The sequence below is a fragment of the Lycorma delicatula genome, chromosome 8 (assembly GCF_047948215.1).
Source record: "Lycorma delicatula isolate Av1 chromosome 8, ASM4794821v1, whole genome shotgun sequence".
NCBI lineage: Eukaryota > Metazoa > Arthropoda > Insecta > Hemiptera > Fulgoridae > Lycorma > Lycorma delicatula.
This window is the reverse complement of record NC_134462.1, coordinates 1,510,907-1,529,295: the sequence shown is the minus strand read 5'-3', so window position 1 is coordinate 1,529,295 and position 18,389 is coordinate 1,510,907. Positions and strand designations below refer to the sequence as shown.

The following is an 18,389-nucleotide window of genomic DNA, read 5'->3' as shown; positions in this document are numbered from 1 at the left end:
TCCATCTAGCTACATAGAGTGCGTACAATGAAAATAAAAAAAGCTTGTGTTGGAGAAGGTCAAGACTACATTATTACCAAACCTGAAAACATTTAATCCCACGTAATAGAACAATAATAATAATAATAATAATAATAATAATCGTTGTAATTTTATTTATGCACGTTTAATTTATTTCCGTTTTCATGTTTTATTAGTTATAATTCATTATTGCACAATTAATATTAATAATTCAATAAATAATGATCGCAGAAACAAGGGTTTTAATTTAGTTGTAATTTTAAACTAAAAAAAAAAATCGTAACTAATGCTTGAATGTACATTGTATCCGTAATTATACTAAATTAAATGTACAATTCTTTTTTGTACAATATTTAGAATTTTAAAATTCTTTTTTGTACGAACTTCTCCGACCTGAATTCCATTGACAATTTATGGGCCATACTAAAAGGAAGATTTAGGAAAATGAATTTTAGCATAAAAACTGACCTTATTAGTTTGGTTTCGAGATGAAGAAATCAAAAAAAGCATTGTACTACCTTAGTGGAATCAATATTTAAGAGGATTAAGGAGATAATAAAAAATAATGGAGACACGTCATTTATTAAATTTGAGTAAATTTAACTGTTATACATTTTTTCTTTTAAAAATAAAATTTTCTGTAAAAATACTGTGTATTACTTGTTCGCCACTGTAAATATATTTCTATAAGAGAAATATATATTGGTGTTCAGAAGAACGGAAAGGAAAACCAACAAGAATGTAAGAAAAATGAATTGTGTCATACAAAGGAGGAACGACTATAAAAAAGAACTGGAGGTACCCCTGCCATATTGTAAGTCGACCGTAAGTGTAATGAAATACATACAGTTGTTTTACCGAAGCGTTTATCGAATTGATCGAGTCGATATTTCAGTTGTTTCTCAGTACAACGAAACGGTCGATGCATTTACCGAGTCACATTCAGCGGTTTGGGCTGCCTAGCGGTTTTCTAAAAGACTCTGTGTAAAGTCGATTGCAGGTACGTCAAGCGATTCGTGGTTGCATTGTTGTAGGTTTGTCCTGTTAGACGCAGCGGTTTTTATTTTTTCCGGGTTTATTTCTTTATATTATATTTTTTATATCTTTTATTATTTTACGATTATTACTTTTGTTTATGCTTTTTAACTAAATGGGAGCGTATTTTTGTCATTTTAATTAAAAACCATTAGAAGAATGGAAAAGTTAATAATTCTACAATAGTTATAACAAGTATTTAAAGTATATCTTGTGTATCGTTTTTATTTTTTTTATCTTAAATTATATTTATAATCGGTTTCGTAGATTAGAAACCGTTCGTAAATTTCATCACAGTATTCCCTTGAAACACCTTAATTATATTTTAGATATTAACAGTAAATCAAAGATAGCATAAGCATCGACAAAGTCAGCCATTAATGAATTAGAAATCATAATCGTGTTCAGTACAACGAACATAAAGATAACATAAATACTTTGTTTGGATGAGCACAACTTAAGAAGAAAGGCCTAGTCCTGAGTATCGTTATTAGGTTCCTACATGTACCCGCTTTAATCTTAAATCTTCCTCGTTGTTTAATATGTTAACAGCTAGATAGGTTACGTGGTTTTATTTTTTTACTCGGTTATAAATCGATCGACTTCCTCTCAAACACAGAACGTACTTGTATACAGTCGTACTTTTCTATATTTTTTTCCCGAACTTCAATAAACTTCTTTTCTTCCCACGATCTGCCGGTATTGCAACTCGACGCGTTAAATGCAATTATTAACGATAAATGTGTCACTTTCTTAAAGAAATAATTAGATAAATGCTTCGATCAATACAGCTGTGCGTCATTACCCTAATAGCGCCGGATTAAAGGCCTGTAGAATCGGAGTGGGCAAGGCGTTGAAAATGTGCACAGATATTATATAGAGAAGAATCGCTGTTTTCATATTTTCTGAGATAACATCAGCACGGCACAGAAACTAATGTCAACAATCGCGAAATCTTATCTAAACTTACAGGATTTCTTTCAGATTGTCGGCATGTCGCTACGGGTCTAGAGTCTAGCGAGCTGCGCCGGCAGCTCGCTCCGTGCCTGTTGACACCACGTTGCCGGCCGACAGTTTTCAGTTATTATGGTTATCCGTACTTCTTGTTTTAATTTTATTAGACGTAATATATTTCTGTTTCTACTTCATTTTATTTCTAATTTCGTCTTACAGCTCGCAGACAAAACAAACCTTGTGGAGCCAGCCTAATTCCGGTGTCAGTAAACGTGAAAACGGCCAACGATAGAGAATTATCGTTGTATATACTTAACTGGAATATATATATATATATATATATATGATGTCACCTAGATACGTATACAACTAAATTTAAATTTATTTGTTGCCCGAACTAATAGTATATACTATTACAATAATTTAAAAGTTATTCAAATTTCATTATCGACTTTAAATTAACGCTATATTGTAAGTAATAAATTATAGTTGTTATGAAATATTTTTCAACCTTTTTCCTTTTTTTAATTACAACTGTAGATTATTCATATACCTGTTGTTATTTGACAGGTAGTGCATCAACGTTCAGACTTCATTTCCATATGCGTCTTTAACAATATTGCTAACGCTACCTGTCGGTCAAGTATTAAAATTATTTTTTATTGTTATTAAAATAACATTTCATATATTGTTTTCTCTTTATTCAATAATTATTATTGATATATCTTAAATTTTTTAGGAATTTATTTGTGTAGTTTTTTAAAAATTAATGTGATATACTCGTATATACGTAGCTTACATACTTGTATATAAAATATTTACATGTTTTTCAATTTATATTATTTTAATTTTTAATCGCAGTACTACTTTTATAAAAAAAAAGAATAAAAAAATTGTAATTTATTCGAAAATATCGTTTTATACCTATTGTTTTGTGTTCAAATCGTGATAATAGTTCGCATAGTTTACGCTAGTTGCGCTGATGTAAAATTATCATTTTTGATGTAAAGGAACGCGAGTTACAACGTAGCAGTCGGCAGAACTCTGTCGATGTCATAAGTTCGGTTATTTAGATCGGTGTCTCTTTCTCTTTTAACGTTTAATCGCTTGTTCTTCTTCTTCTTTTTTCTTCACTTTCTTTGTTTTAATTTATTTTTAAGTGTTTTTTTTTTGTTTGGTTTTTAAAATTATTATCTGGATGTGTTTTTCTTTTGACAAAGAACAAGTGATACAGTGCTGGCGGCGATACGGCTTAAAATGCTTTTTCGCCGATTTTTTCGTGGTAAAAAATCGGACGATGAAAGCTTATCCTCTGTATCAAGTGCTGCTAGGAGGTTGGTTTTGTTATATATTACTTTTTATGTATATATATATATCTATATTTAAATATTGTTATTTACTACGTGTTATAGAAGATTTATCTACCCGATCTTACGCAAGTATTATTATTTCAACATTTGTGTATTATGTAATTAGTAAAATTGACTGATTATTTCTTATAACCTTGATGGATAACATATATTTTATTATAAAATTAATGACTGTAAAAATTATATTTAACCGAAAATATTACTTAATTTCATATATCATTAAAAATGATGAAAAAATTATTTAATCGTATGTAAACGTTTGTAGTAAAAAAAAATATTATTCAGCAAATTACTATGACGTTAAATGCTTCATACCGGTATAAAAAGAAAAATTATTCGTGAGAATTTTTAATTATGTGTGGTACCATATGACATCATTTTGTTTTTTCTTGTTTTTTTTTTGTAATATACGTAATAAAAAAATAAATTACTATTGTGCTTTCTTGTTTAAATTTTTTTTTCTTCAAAACAATGATCGTTTTAATAGCTTTTTACATACGTAAATGTATTCATAATATAACAAATATTATTAAGTTTAAAGGAGCACGCACACACACATTTATTCGAAGGTTTAAATTATAATTTTTAATTATTTCTATTTATTATTTAATGAATTAAAATTGTATTTTTTTGTAAATTTGTATTTCGGTTAATCTGTAATGAATTCTATTTATTAAATTAAACCATCCGAATTTTTTTTATAAATGTAACATAACTATTACTTGTGAACTCCTTTTTATTTTATATGGTTAAGACTCGTTATAAATGAAATATGGGGAAAAAATGTATAAATTTCATCAGTACAATACACATACTCACGCGCAAAAACAACACACACACACACACACACACACACATTTTATAGAAAAACAATAAATTAATTTTGGATTTACAATTAATATACAACGTGTATCACGAAGTTTACCCGGGACTTTCATAACCTATTCTACTCGTGAAAATATTGGAAAAAGTTCATATAAACAAACATATGGCCTAAAATGCTTCGTTTGCGAGTTACGGATAGTGAAAAATTTCACTCGGATTTCAGCTACCCTGGTGGAATGAGGTCGTACTGACATTTTTAGGACGTTAATTAAGGTGCAGAATTAGTGATTTCTTATGGTTTTTGACCTGAAAAATCGAGTAAAGTAGGTCCCAGAACCGTCTCTGCAGTAATCTTTTTTCAAGTAATGGTTCTTTTTTTTTTTTTTTTTAATATTAATTTACATTGCTTGTACAGACAGTTTGAAGATAGAGTACTTTACATTAACCCCGTTATTGTTCCTTAGTATTGGAGTTTTTTTTACCATATAATAATAGTTATTCTGTTCTTATATCCGATATTCGAAACATTTTCGTGAAAAAAATTACAAAAATTGGTTTGAAGTAATTATTATTTAAGAGAGAGAAAGAGAGAGAGAGAGTGTATGTGTAAGTAAAATAACTTTTTTTTAGTAACAGTATATATATATATATATATATTTATTTCTACATTTCTGTGAGCTTTAGATAACATTCAGTAGAAACTTCTTCCCATCATTTCTCTTCATTTTTTTTCTTATTTTTACCAAGGCTTATTTTTACCATCTTAGCTTTCCGTTTCTTATGAACGTCCTTTTCTCGTGTAGGTTATCATCTTTTATCCAAATAAAATTATGTGTGTGCGCGCGCGCGCATGTAATTTTCAATAACATTTAACTTAAACAAAAAGAAAATTACAAAAAACTCCCAATAAAAATTAGAAATATATACTTTTTTAAAACTGTATGTTCCTTTATTTTAAAGGTTGGTGCTAAATTAAATTTTAGTAAGTTTTAAGTTGTTTTTCATTTATCACGAACTATAAAAAAGGTTGGAATTTAATGAATTGATGATTATTTTATAACTATTATTTTTTATTCATTTTTACCGACTTTTCGAAGAAAGTATTACATTCGACGGCACGGTTGGATTGAGGGGGAAATTGAATTTTTGTTTTTATGTTTTGAGGTATGAGGAGTACGATAATACCATACGTAAATGTTATTTCATTTTATATATATTTTTAAATATTAATTTACATTGTTATAAGTATAAAATCTGATTTGGACTACACATGACTTCCTTGTACGCCTATTAAATTACATAAAAAAATTTTTTTATAATGAAAAGTACGTAAAATTTTATTTCGTTAATAACTTCTAATATTTCTCCATATTTTTTTTTTTATTATTAAATTATTATTTATCGTAAATTTTTTTTACAATCAGAGGTTAATATTTTTTAATAAATCAATATATTTAAATTAAAAAAAAAACAAGTTTAAAAAGTAAAGTATATGAAGTTCGATTTGAACCGATGTGCCTTCCCCTTGTAAGAACCAAAATTTTATTAATTAGAATTTTATTTGGCTATAACTCTGGGACCAATGAAATAAATACCACTTATGATATATTATTGAAAAGCTCTTAATGAGGGCTTATTACTGAAGTTAAGAAAAAATCCATTTTTTTGGATTTTGTGCTTTTTTGAACACTTCTGGTTCAGTCGATTGCAATTAAAAGGGGAGGTGCACAACTAGATGTTACAACAGTCCTACATCCAAAACTTCAACATCCTACGGCTAATAGTTTTTGAGTTATGTTAGATATAATAACATACATACATACGTACGTACAGATGTCACGTCGAAACTAGTCAAAATTGATTCAGAGGTAGTCAAAATGTATGTTTCCGTTGAAACCTGAAAACCGAAATTTTTCGCGATCCCAGTACTTCCTTTACTTCGTGCAATGAAGTAATAAAAGCCTATGTATAAAATTTTTGGTTCGAAAATCTCCAAACTAGTTACATTAATATTTAGATATTCTGTAGTAGTATGTCTTAATGTGAGAAATGTACATGTGCATATAAAAATTTGATGAAGATTGGTCGAGTTTTTCCGGCGTTACGCTCAATTTAAGTTGCCGATGACAGACAACATAACCTGAATTTGAGGTATTTTTTTTCGGCCGCATCTTGCGATTGGGGTGTGAAAATGAATTTTTCTTTCCATTTTAAGCTCTGAGGATTACGGAAATACCATTCATATATAAAATTGTACGGCTAGAAATTCTCAAAAATAATATTCATTTGTAAACTTTTGTGCCTCGAAAATCTAGTTCATTGAAATTGAAATATGTTTTAGTAGTGTATCTGAAGTTGTGCATTTGGAAATTTGATGAAGATTGGTTTAGTCGTTCTTCAGTTACGTTCAATTTCAGATCGACAACATAACCTCAAATTGAGGTTATGTTGACTTTTTTTTATTTATATGCGTTTATACAGTGAGCACAGTGGTTAGTGAGTTTAAACTTGATGCTTATTTGTAGGTTCTACTCGTTGTTTTTAATTGTTACATAAAATTACGGTTATACTAATCTAATTTTGTTATAAACAGTAAATATATATACTTTTTGTACTTTATAAAATTTCTATTTAACTTTAATTTGTTATTTTTTGTAAACTAAGTAACCAATGAAAATATGATCTCATTTTTGGTACTTACGTATTAACGCCACCGCAGCTACAACTGCTGTTTAGGTTATGTTGACTTCGTGTATTGACAAATCGTACGTATATCAAAATAACCTAACTAAATATAACCTACGCTCGCTTTGCTCGCTAACCTCTTATAATTAACATTAAATATGCATAATATATACAACTTGTTAATAATATCACAATGTTATAGCACCGAAATCCAATTAATCTTTATCCACCGAAATCCGATTGACTACTTTGTTTTTAAATAAAGCTGTAGCTGCGGTGGCGTTAATACGTAAGAGGTTAGCGAGCGAAGCGAGCGTAGGTTATATTTAGTTAGGTTATTTTGATATACGTACGATTTGTCAGTACATGAAGTCAATATAACCTAAACAGCAGCTTTAGCTGCGGTGGCCTTAATACGTAAGTACCCATTTTTTTTCTACGGAAAGTCTAGTTGTATTATCAGCTCAGCACAGTTAATCGAATAATTTGTGAATCCATAATAAAAATACCTTTATTTTTTCTGTTTTTATTGGGTATTCATCTAATCACAAAATTATTATCAAAATAATTATCGATAATGAAACAATATTTTTTTTATTTTTTATAAGTTTAATTTGGCATTTCTCATTTTTCTGAGTAAATTTCATAATCGGTGAATTAAATGTAATTTATAACAAGAAAATTATTCTGGTTGTTTTAATTACATACTTTTTATAACTAATTTTAAGGAGGAAATCATGAACATGAGATTTATCAATTTTATTAACTAATTATGTTCATGGATTTGTGTTAAATCTCTCATATTTTATGATTTTTTAAAAATATATTTTGGCAATAAATCACATACATTTTATTTTTCTGTAAAAAAAAGGAATAGTTTTGTTTATAATTTTATTTATTTTTTATTTTTTTATAGAAAATTAAACTTGTTAGACATCATTATAATAAAACATTTTATAGATAAACGTAATGCATAACTTGTAATAGTTTTTTAAACAGTATGTATTTTTCCATTAAATTTACATTGTGACATTATGAGTAGTGTTTAATGAAATAGTAAGCTGAAGGTTTCTTATTTGGTTTGGATTATCTTTGCTTGTAAATCGTTTTTATGTTGATTATATTTGACCGAATTTTTATATTTAAAAATAAAAAGCCGGTTTTTATAGAATAATTTTTTTTCTAAGGGTTCAAGATTAAAAATATATTAATCGCCAGTGTATATTTACAAAACGTTTTACGCTTATACATGTTTAAAGATTACAGTTATTTTCGACTATTAATATCGTGGTTTGTAGATTATGGGTCTGCAAGACCGACTCTTATGGACAGATGATCCAGCAGTATGTAGAAATCGTGAATCTACACAGATAATTGCTTTCCTAAATATAAGATTAACTCGTAGCTTCTTTATGTATGTTATTCATTATTTCCGAATTAATTCATTATTCGAACCTTTTAACCTCAATCAATTGGGGGTGTGATTATATAGATGTTCATAAAGTCAAGCGACCTATGTATAAAACAAATATATGTTTTACAGGAAACTAACCAGACTATACTTTTAATTTCTTTTTCATTTTACCTTTCACAATAAATATTCAAAATTCCACTCTGAGCGTTAACTCGTTTCTTCATATTCAGTGCAACTCCTTAGAGTATTCCTTAGGTATTCTGGCTTCGATTTTTCCTTTCGAATCATCCAAAGTGTGAAGGTTATTTTTGAAAACTGTACGGTTCATCTGAATAAAAATTATTGTTCAAAACGTGCGCACCACTTCAGATAAGACGTGTGAGAACCACCTATATTTGTGAAGTCGTCTGATAAAGTCTGATTTTCCAAGTTAAACTTTGCCTGAATCCAGTCTGTTGAGGAAGTTTTTCCCGAGCGACTTTCTAATGTCGTGCAACCTTCATCATGTAACACTGTCGGACGACCACTGCGATTACGGTCAATTTCATTTCTTGTTTCACGAAAAATAATCGATTAATTTCATACTGCACTATCGCGAAAATTAGGAATAAAGATGTATTGAAAATCAAAATATGACCGAACGATTATGTAATGTTTTTCAATAAATATTCACTGTGCTTGTGAAAACGGCATGGTTGTATAGCGGGCGACGTAGAGCTGTGCACGCACATTGGGTTCGAGAGAGATAGAACGATAGGACGGGTGGAACAGTTAGATAGTCATTCGTTTACGAAAAAACATCTCGTATAGCTCTGCGTGCTTACATAGTATGCAGTATATTGTAGATATTTTCAGGATAGTTAATAGCGCGGTAAGCCAGCCGTCAGCCTATGTATACAGCAATACGCCGCCCGCTATACTGCTAAAATATTAACAGACAGAGGGACGACGAGTCATGTGATCTATGCGTTGTAACCTTGTTTAGTACAGTCTCAGCAAAATATCTGCCTTGGAAATGCTATAACAATTAACTTCAAACTGTAGAATCGGTTTCGTTTTCGCTACGTGATTATGAACGTGCTGTATGTACCATAAGTAACGTCAGTTTAAAAAAGAGGCTAATTTTTTATTATTAAGTAAATGTTATTTACTGATTACACCTATTGATATATTTGATTGTGCGTTTAGCACTCTCGATTTTTTCTGCAAAGCTGCTAACTTAAAAACGGAAGCGTTTTTTTTTTAATTCAATAACCCATAATTTTAATGCATCATTATGGAGGTAAAAATATAAATTAATGAAATTCCTTTCTTTTTTTTTTGCTTAAATGAAAAGCAACAAATTTTCTTTAAGTAATGAAAGACCTGAAGTTTTTTTAAATGTCCAGGTTTCAGATATAGGTTTATAAATATTCTCTTTTTCTGTTTAGCCTCCGGAACCACCGTAAGGTATTACTTCAGAGAATGAATGAGGATGATATACATGAATGTAAATGAAGTGTAGTCTTGTACAGGTCTCACAAGTCGACCGCTCTTGAGACGTGTGGTTAATTGAAATCCCACCACCAAAAATACCGGTATCCACGATCTAGCATTCAAATCTGTATAAAAATAACTGTCTTTATTAGGATTTGACCCTCTTAGAATATTCGACTTCGAAATCAGCTGATTTGCGATGACGAGTTTACCACCAGATCAACCCGGTGGGTGGATAATTATTCTCTAACATTGATGACAATTAAAAAACTTTTGTAGAAAAATTATAAACTGTATATCGGTACTAAAGTAATTTAGGTTTATAATTTTAATAGGTCTATAAAAAAGTCAGATAGAAATAAAAATTTTGTTAGTTATTTAAATAATATGTATAAATGAAAATGTAAAAGTTCGCTTGTTCGAAATCTTTAATCTCCGAAAGTTCTTCACCGATTTCTTTGAAATTTTGACAGGACGAATACGGACATTCGAATACGGACGTGTTTTTTTTTTATATTCCTACTATTAAGATGCCACACTTGTGACAGGTAAAAACATGCTTTTTTTGTTTATCTGTTGGGCGTAAAAACAACAGACGCTATACTAAATATTTTACGATTCCATATCAATGTTTCCGATTTGTCTGTCCGCTATAGACTAAAAAACTACTGGACCGATTCACGCGTGGGGAAAAAGGGAGAACGGGGAAAATCGAAAAAGGGAAAAGGGAAAAAAGAAAAAAGGGGGAAATGGAGTAATTTAATTGAAATAAAACTTCGACTTTTTTTTTTCAGATAAAATGAAATTTTAATTTCATTCGTTTTTATTCTATCACAATCAATTATTTACTTTTTCACGGTTGCTATGAAACTATGAAACAGAATCTCATTGAAAAAGAGATTTAAGTACTGATAAAAAAGAAATAATCATCCTGTGTTTTCATATTTACATGAATTATTGTAGTAATATGAAAAAACGTTTCTATTATTAGAAGTAAATTATTATTCGAATTATGTAAAATTTAATAATACAACCTTGATTAATTGTATTACGTTACTTCTTTCATTATTAATGCATTATTTACCGATAATATATCTCAATCGTTTCCTGAATTCTATGATTTCGCTAATTTTTTTGTGAATTTTTTTTGTATTTTGTTGGGAAAATAAATGAGACTATAGATATAAAATTACTGAATAGATGTAGTGTTCCTTTAAAAGCGCATAAAGTGCATAGTCGTGACGTGATGATATTTATTTTTAACCTTTAAAACAATGTAAATGTATACGCACTCTTAGTGCAAAATATATACACACACATATATATATATATATATATATATATATACTCTTTGACGTGCAGTTGGAATAACCAGTTAGAAAAAAGTTCGATTATCTCGAAGGTCGTCAAACTTCAACTGTTAAAAATCATGTTGTTGCTTTATTTATTATTATTATTATTAAATCACAATAAATAGATTGGCGTTTTGTCTGTGTAATAACTACACATGAACACAGTGAGCGTCTGCCTGATATAAATTACTTTTACTTATCGCATAGTTTGATGGAACAAGTTAAATATTAATATAATTATATTCTAACTGTAGAATAATATGCCGCTCGTTACACGTAGATGTGATAAGTTGGCAGTACGACATATAAAAACAGTCGATTTCCATTCAGTCTGTCGGTTGAAGAAAGAACGATCCACTACTACGGATTGAACCCGGTCCAGTTTGAATCCGGCTGAGGCGTGATGATGAATACAGCCCGAGTAAAGAAAGCTTCCCAACTTTGTTTCATCAACCCCAACCATCCTCTTTTCCACCTGTCTCTTACAATTATTTCACTGACAGCACATACGACTCCCTCCGGCTAGGGAATTGCATTGCATTCCCCAACAAATAGAGCCCACAAGAGGCTCATTCCTGCTGGGCCGGAAGGCGTTAGCACCGGAAGGACTTCAGCGAACGGACTGAAGGGGGAATCACGCCGGGAGAAGGAAGCACATATGCGGACAGTCTCCTAAGGGGTCAGCCCCCGGTAAATCTTTCAATCTGGTCTAAAGGATCGGAACGCAATATACAATTCTGTCCGTAAATAAAATAAATTAATGTATAAACGCCAAATAAATAATTACCGGCCTGATAAAAAGAATGACAGCAGCAACGGACTTTGCCTAGGCTCTGCGCTTAGTAGAAAGATGCATAAATCTCCCGATATCCTTGTGTCGGTCTGTTCAAGGCGCTAATATTAGTTCAATTCTGTGAGAGCATGTGCAGCACAATCAGCTTGTTACTTTTTACTTCCTTGTACGAAGTACAAGCAAGTATTGTAATCGCGAAAAATTTCGGTTTTCAGATTTCATCAGAAATATCCATTTCAACCATCCCTGAATACATTTGGACCAGTTTCGGCGTGACGTCTGTACGTACGTACGTATGTATCTCGCATAACTCAAAAACGATTAGCCGTAGAATGTTGAAATTTTGGATTTAGGACTGTTGTAACATCTAGTTGTTCACCTCCCCTTTTGATTGCAATCGACTAGACTAAAAGTGCCCAAAAAAAGCTCGAAATCCAAAATATTTGGATTTTGGACTTTTTCTTAACTGCAGTAATAAGCCCTCATTGAGAGATTTTCAAAGATATATCACAAATGGTACTTATTTACATCGGTTCCAGAGTTGTAGCTCAATAAAGTTGTAATTAATGAATTATTTGGATCTTACAAGGGAAAGGTACATTGACAAGATCCGATTTCATTTCCTTTTTTTAAATTTAAATATATTGATTTATTAATAACTTTTCCTTCTTTTTTTTCTAACGTCTGAGACCACCGTTATTGCTTCGGAGGATAAGATGGATAATTTTTAGCATCTGAAAATGTCATGCGTGACCGGGATTCGAACCCGGGATCTCCGGATGAAGGGCCGAGACGCTACCACTCGCGCCACGAAGGCCGGAAATAATTATTAAACTGTGATTGTAAATAAATTTTTACAATAAATAATAATTTAATAATAACAAAAAAATAATAAATATATGTAATTTAATAGGTGTACAAGGAAGTTATGTGATGTCCACATGATATTTTTTTAACATAACGTCGTAAAAAATTAGTTAGAAATTATCTTAAACAACAGCAGAAGGTTAATAAAATATTTATCTGATCGGAAAACAAGATGTACGTACCCAAAAATTGCGAATAATTTGGAATTTACCATGTATGTATTAATTATCTACCGACGTGTTAACTGAGGAGGGCGTTTTTGTTCATTTTATTGCTTTTCATATTAGTCAGTTTACTAAAGTCTTGTACAGAATTTACGATAATGTCCGGTAACAAATGTCCGGCTGATATTTCCCGGTAAAATTTTCCCGTGTCTTGATACATGGAGATAATCGGTTGTATTACCGGCGGCTTACAAATATACTATTTTGCTTATATCCGTGTGTCATACTTCGATTGGAAAACATCGACCGGTTTGGACATATCGTAAACAGCAGAGACCGCATAATGAACTGAAAGTTGCACCGGAAATGTTTCTGGGAGTCCTCGGTTTGTACGGGGCTTCAGAAATCGTAGAGGACAACCGCGGTGTATGGACCCACCGTTCATCCGTATAACGTGAGTCAACTATTCGTGGAAAAATTGAAAATTGGTCGTCTGATTGGGTTTAACAAATATTCCTGTGAAGATTTTGTTCATCTTTTGAATATGAGTGGATAAAAATTTAAACAAGACACAAATTACAAATAATGAGGTACCTTGTTTATTATTTTTCATTCCTTCAGTTCTTTGGTTTCGCAAATACAAATTTCTGTACATAATTGCATTTCTGTTGCAGTTGAAAGGGTTTAAGCAAAAATTTAACGTGAAATTTGAGACTCGAAATTTATATAGTCTCTCAGAATTTCTTTATTAACAATATGTAGTCTATTTAGACTTACACAATTGATGATTGTATATTTAATTTCTCTGATTATTTTTTATTTGTTTTTCAATCGCGTCAAAATTATTCATTATTTTACCGAATAATTTGCATGTAGTTCGTACGGTAATCTATCGTCAACCGCTTGGCGGGTGACGATAGCCCGGCTACTTCCTCGGAGAAATTGCAATCTGCAGTGGATGCCATCAGCGTTTGGTTGCGTATATAGAGGATAAAGGTTAATCCGGCGAAGTCCAGCCCCGTGACGTTCGCGATGAGAAGGGAAGATTGATTGCCTTGCGGTTAGTTTAAACGGTGTCAGGATCCCTCGAGTCGGTACGATATGATACTTGAACTTTTACTTTGATCGCCGTTTGACGTGGAGCGATCATGTTGGTGAGAAGAGGAAGTTGCCTGACATTAAGCTTAAAAAGGTGTACTGGGTGTCGGGCAAGAGGTCACAACTTCCTTGTCCAGTAAGGTTCTGCTCTACAAAGCTTTCTTCAAACCGATATGGACGTTCGGGATTGAACACTGGAAAACGCGAACGGCCAGTAACAGCAACGCGGAGGTCATACAACGGTTTCAGAAAAAACTTCTACGGAACATAACCCACGCGTAGTTCGCGAGGAATGCTGTGATACACGATTACGTAGGAATTCCATACATTCGAGAGGAAGTTGGACGTCTATTTTCGAGGTATATTTCCAGGTCGGATAAGCGTATTAATCATATCGACTTGAAACTGCTAGACAAAACCGAGAACGTTAGGGGGCTAAAAAGGCATCATGTGTTGGATCTTGTTGATGGCCCGTTGTAATAATCCGGTTTGGCGACTTGTTGCTCCCGTTTATTGTTTCTTGGCTGTTTCAAAGTTATTTATTTTGTTGTTTTAAGGTTAATGTTGATTGAACATTCAAAAGCACTATCAAATATCATTTATGTTTTACTATTGTTTGTTTGTTATGTTATGCTATTGTTTTTGTATTACTTGAGGATTATGATTGGGTGGTCTTCTTTCAAGAGCTGGTCAGTCACACGACTTACTTGTAGCTTCATTGTAGAAGCTGATTGTAAATGAATAAAGAAATTCAGCAAAAAAAAAGTTTGTACGATAACTTTCCGTTAAGTTATCTTTTATGAAAAAAAAAAAAATTAACGGTTTTTCTTTTTCATAACGTAATACCATGCAGTCATTCGGATGAAAGAAATGTCTATATATATATATATATACAAACAAGCTTTTTGGCGATGTAGTATTAATTCTTGATTATTTTTATAAACTTTCCTATATTTCCAAAAATATGTCATTTGGATTTATTTGTCGTGACATTAAAAACAATAACTTTCAGAAATGGCCTGTACCATCGTCGTCGTATATTATTGATTTGTAGATTTATTGATTGTACCACTACATTTTATATATATAATCAATCTTTTCGTACGTAATGTTTTTTATTCCATTTATGTTAAAAGATGTTATGCTTTTAATAAAACTCATTTCTTTATGTTGTTATTTACAGTCGCACATTTTATTGTAGAATTTCACTGTATACCAGTTAATTCGTTATGGTACGATCTAGTAAAACAGTAATTGAGGTTAAAACTCCTTTTTCACTGATATCGATTGTTCAGCCTGTTCAATATGGATTACAAATTGCAAAAATACAATTTTTCAGTCGTGTTATATTTTAAGATTTAAAAAAAATGTTTTCGTGTTAACAATACAGTAAAAGCGGTTATATAATTGACTTATCAATTAACAAGACTAAAAGTGCTTGGGGAGGCCTCATATTAATTTTAGGTAATGTAACATATGATCGATGAATTTTTATATTATTTGTAACCAAACAGACCGTTAAAAAAAATTAGTGCTAAAAATTAATTATATATTTTTTAGTAAATATTTTTATATTTTTGTTTTTTTATATTTTCATAATAAATTATTATGGACTTATTTCCATAAAATGCTTTAAGAAATAACATTAGAAAATATTACCTTGCTGATAATTTATCTATATCCATACACACACACACACACACACACACACACACACACACACACACGCACACACACACACACACACGCACACACACACACACACACACACACACACACACACACACATCTATATATATATATATATATATATATATATATAGAGAGAGAGAGAGAGAGAGAGAGAGAGAGAGAGAGAGAGAGAGAGAGAGAGAGACAGACAGACAGAGAGAGAGAGAGAGTGTGGGAGTGAGTGAGAGACTGTGATACAGTGGGACGGAGGGAGAGAGTGCGAGAGATTGAGGATGGTGATGTAAAATCACCGAATTAATCAAATTTACCATAACACACACATATATATATATCTCGCATATATACTTATTTGTTTAAAAATTTGTATTTTTTTCTAAAATAAATATTTGGTATTAAATAACTAAAAATTATTATTTATTTCTACAAGTAATATACATATATGTATATAAAACACGTTATTTAAAATGTATAAAATAGTGCACGTTAATAACTGAATTTGTTTGTGCAGTAAATCTACTTAAAAAACACTTGTCATTTAGCTTTGTTGTAGGACAATGACCCAGTTAAAAACTTTACACTGTTCTATACGAATAATCTATTCTGTGCCAATAATTTTTATTATTAAAATAAATCAATTATATTGATCTTTAGATACAACTGTTAAAATTTAAAAAAAAAAAAAGTTTTTTATCTTTAAATTTATGAAATAGACATTTATTATTTTAAGAAAAACGTAATTAAATATTTAAAAAGAAAAGTTACTTTTTATTTGTATAAGATTAGAACCGTAATTATTATAATATTTAATAGTAGAAAATACGGAAGAGTTAGCTGGAAAACGCTACAGAAAAAGATTGGTATGTTTAACTGTGTCCTTTAATTTTTAAATAGAACAAAAATGTATATTGAGTGGGGACATTCTGTATAACCCATTATTTTCAATAGAGAAGGGTATAATATTTATTATTTTTCGTATTTTTACATTAACTGAACAGCCTTTCTTATTACTGTGATGCATGCAAAACACGTAAAGTACAATTAGCCGTAATCAGAATTGATCCCCGAAGAGTAATGATGTTTGCTTTTACTGTGTACACTAGTCCATGTGGTGTATACAGTGAATATCTAACTTTTAGTTCTGAATGTCACGTTTAAAACTCTGATGTGGACACTACATGACTTTCTTGTACCCCTATTAAATTACATATACACATTTTTTGTTGCACTTCATTTAAACTTATTTCATTTGAAACTGAGATACGAACGTAAAAATGTTTTTACAATCAGAGGTTAACAATTATTAATAAATCAATATATTTAAAGTAAAAAAAAGGTTAAAAAATAGAAAAAGGAGATGAAGTCTGAACCGATGTGCCTTTCCCTTATAAGATCCAAATATTTTTCATTAATTAAAATTTCATTTGGCTATAACTCTGGAACCGATGAAAATAAGTACCAGTTGTGATAAATTGTTGAAAAGCTGTCAATGAGGGCTTATTACTGAACTTACGAAAAAATTCAAAATCCATTTTTTTGGATTTTGGGCTTTTTTGGACACATTTGGTTCATTCGATTGCAATCAAAAGGGGGAGGTGTACAACTAGATGTTACAACAGTCCTAAATCCAAAATTTCAACATCCTACGGCTAATCGTTTTTGAGTTATACGAGATATGTACCTGCGTACATACGTACGTACGGGCATCACACTGAAACTAGTCAAAATGAATTTAGGGATGGTCAATATGAATATTTCCATTGAAATCTGAAACCGAAATTTTTCGCGATCACAATATTTCCTTTACTTTGTACAAGGAAGTAAAAATAAAAATAAATACGCTGTAGCCGAATGGCTTCGACGGCGCGTAATTCATAACCTTGCGGTGGCTCTGAAAAGGGCCGATTTTTAGCGTTAGCTCTGAGAAGAGCTGTTGATTCTGGAAGCTGGTCTCCGGCGAAGTCGGGGAGTTGCGGCTCGTCCATTGAAGTCCGATTGGGCTTTCCCTCAGTGGCAGTTGGTTCCCCAACACAGCGTGACCCCCAGAGCCACGCTGGCCGGCTCCTGCTGCTGAGCCCGGGGAGCTGGAGCTGGAGCGGGAAGGTAGCGTCCAGCGGCTCCCTCGGTGGGCCGGCCAGGCCTGCTGCTCCGGCGTGGATGTTAGCATCCACCGGGAGGTCCCACGTTGAGCCGGCCAGGGAATTTTTCTGTCTTCTTCTAGGTCTTCTCCAGGTGTTGGCCGACGATGAATTGAATTCACTCTCGTGGTGCACGCTCTTTTATTGGTGTCTGAAACGGGTGGAGCTGCAGCGGCGCTATGGTGGGAGAACTGCGCGGCAGTAGTGATGGTGTATCAGCCCGTCCGTATACTGTGCGCCAGCCCGCATCTGAGTTGCCATTGTGTTCGCCCGCCGATATTAAATTAGGCTTATATGGGATAACAAGGCCTTTAATTTTGTGTTACATTTTTATTAGAAAAACTTGAAAATTCATTAGGTTGAAGAATAGAAAATAAGAAATTTACGGTAGATTAAATTATGAAAATGTGGAATGAAGAATAAAAAGGTTTTTTTATCTTATGAAAATCAGGACAAGAAAAATCCCTTTAATCACACCCGTGTTATGAAATGAACAAGAACAGTAAAA

General features: G+C 31.6%; 1 protein-coding gene across 5 annotated transcripts in view; it reads left to right on the top strand.

The window, feature by feature from the left end:
• The window catches only part of wnd (Mitogen-activated protein kinase kinase kinase 13 wallenda), a 289,172-nt gene that overhangs the window by 144,145 nt on the left and 126,638 nt on the right, over nucleotides 1–18,389 (top strand). Inside the window, exon 1 of one of the 5 annotated variants that reach the window (XM_075373958.1) lies at nucleotides 3,037–3,344. The exons of the other annotated variants lie outside the window; for them this stretch is intronic. Within the exon in view, the coding sequence (XP_075230073.1) occupies nucleotides 3,268–3,344 (77 nt within the window). The 5' untranslated portion in view covers nucleotides 3,037–3,267. Of the gene's footprint in view, nucleotides 1–3,036; nucleotides 3,345–18,389 lie in introns of those variants that run through there. 5 annotated transcript variants of the gene reach the window in all.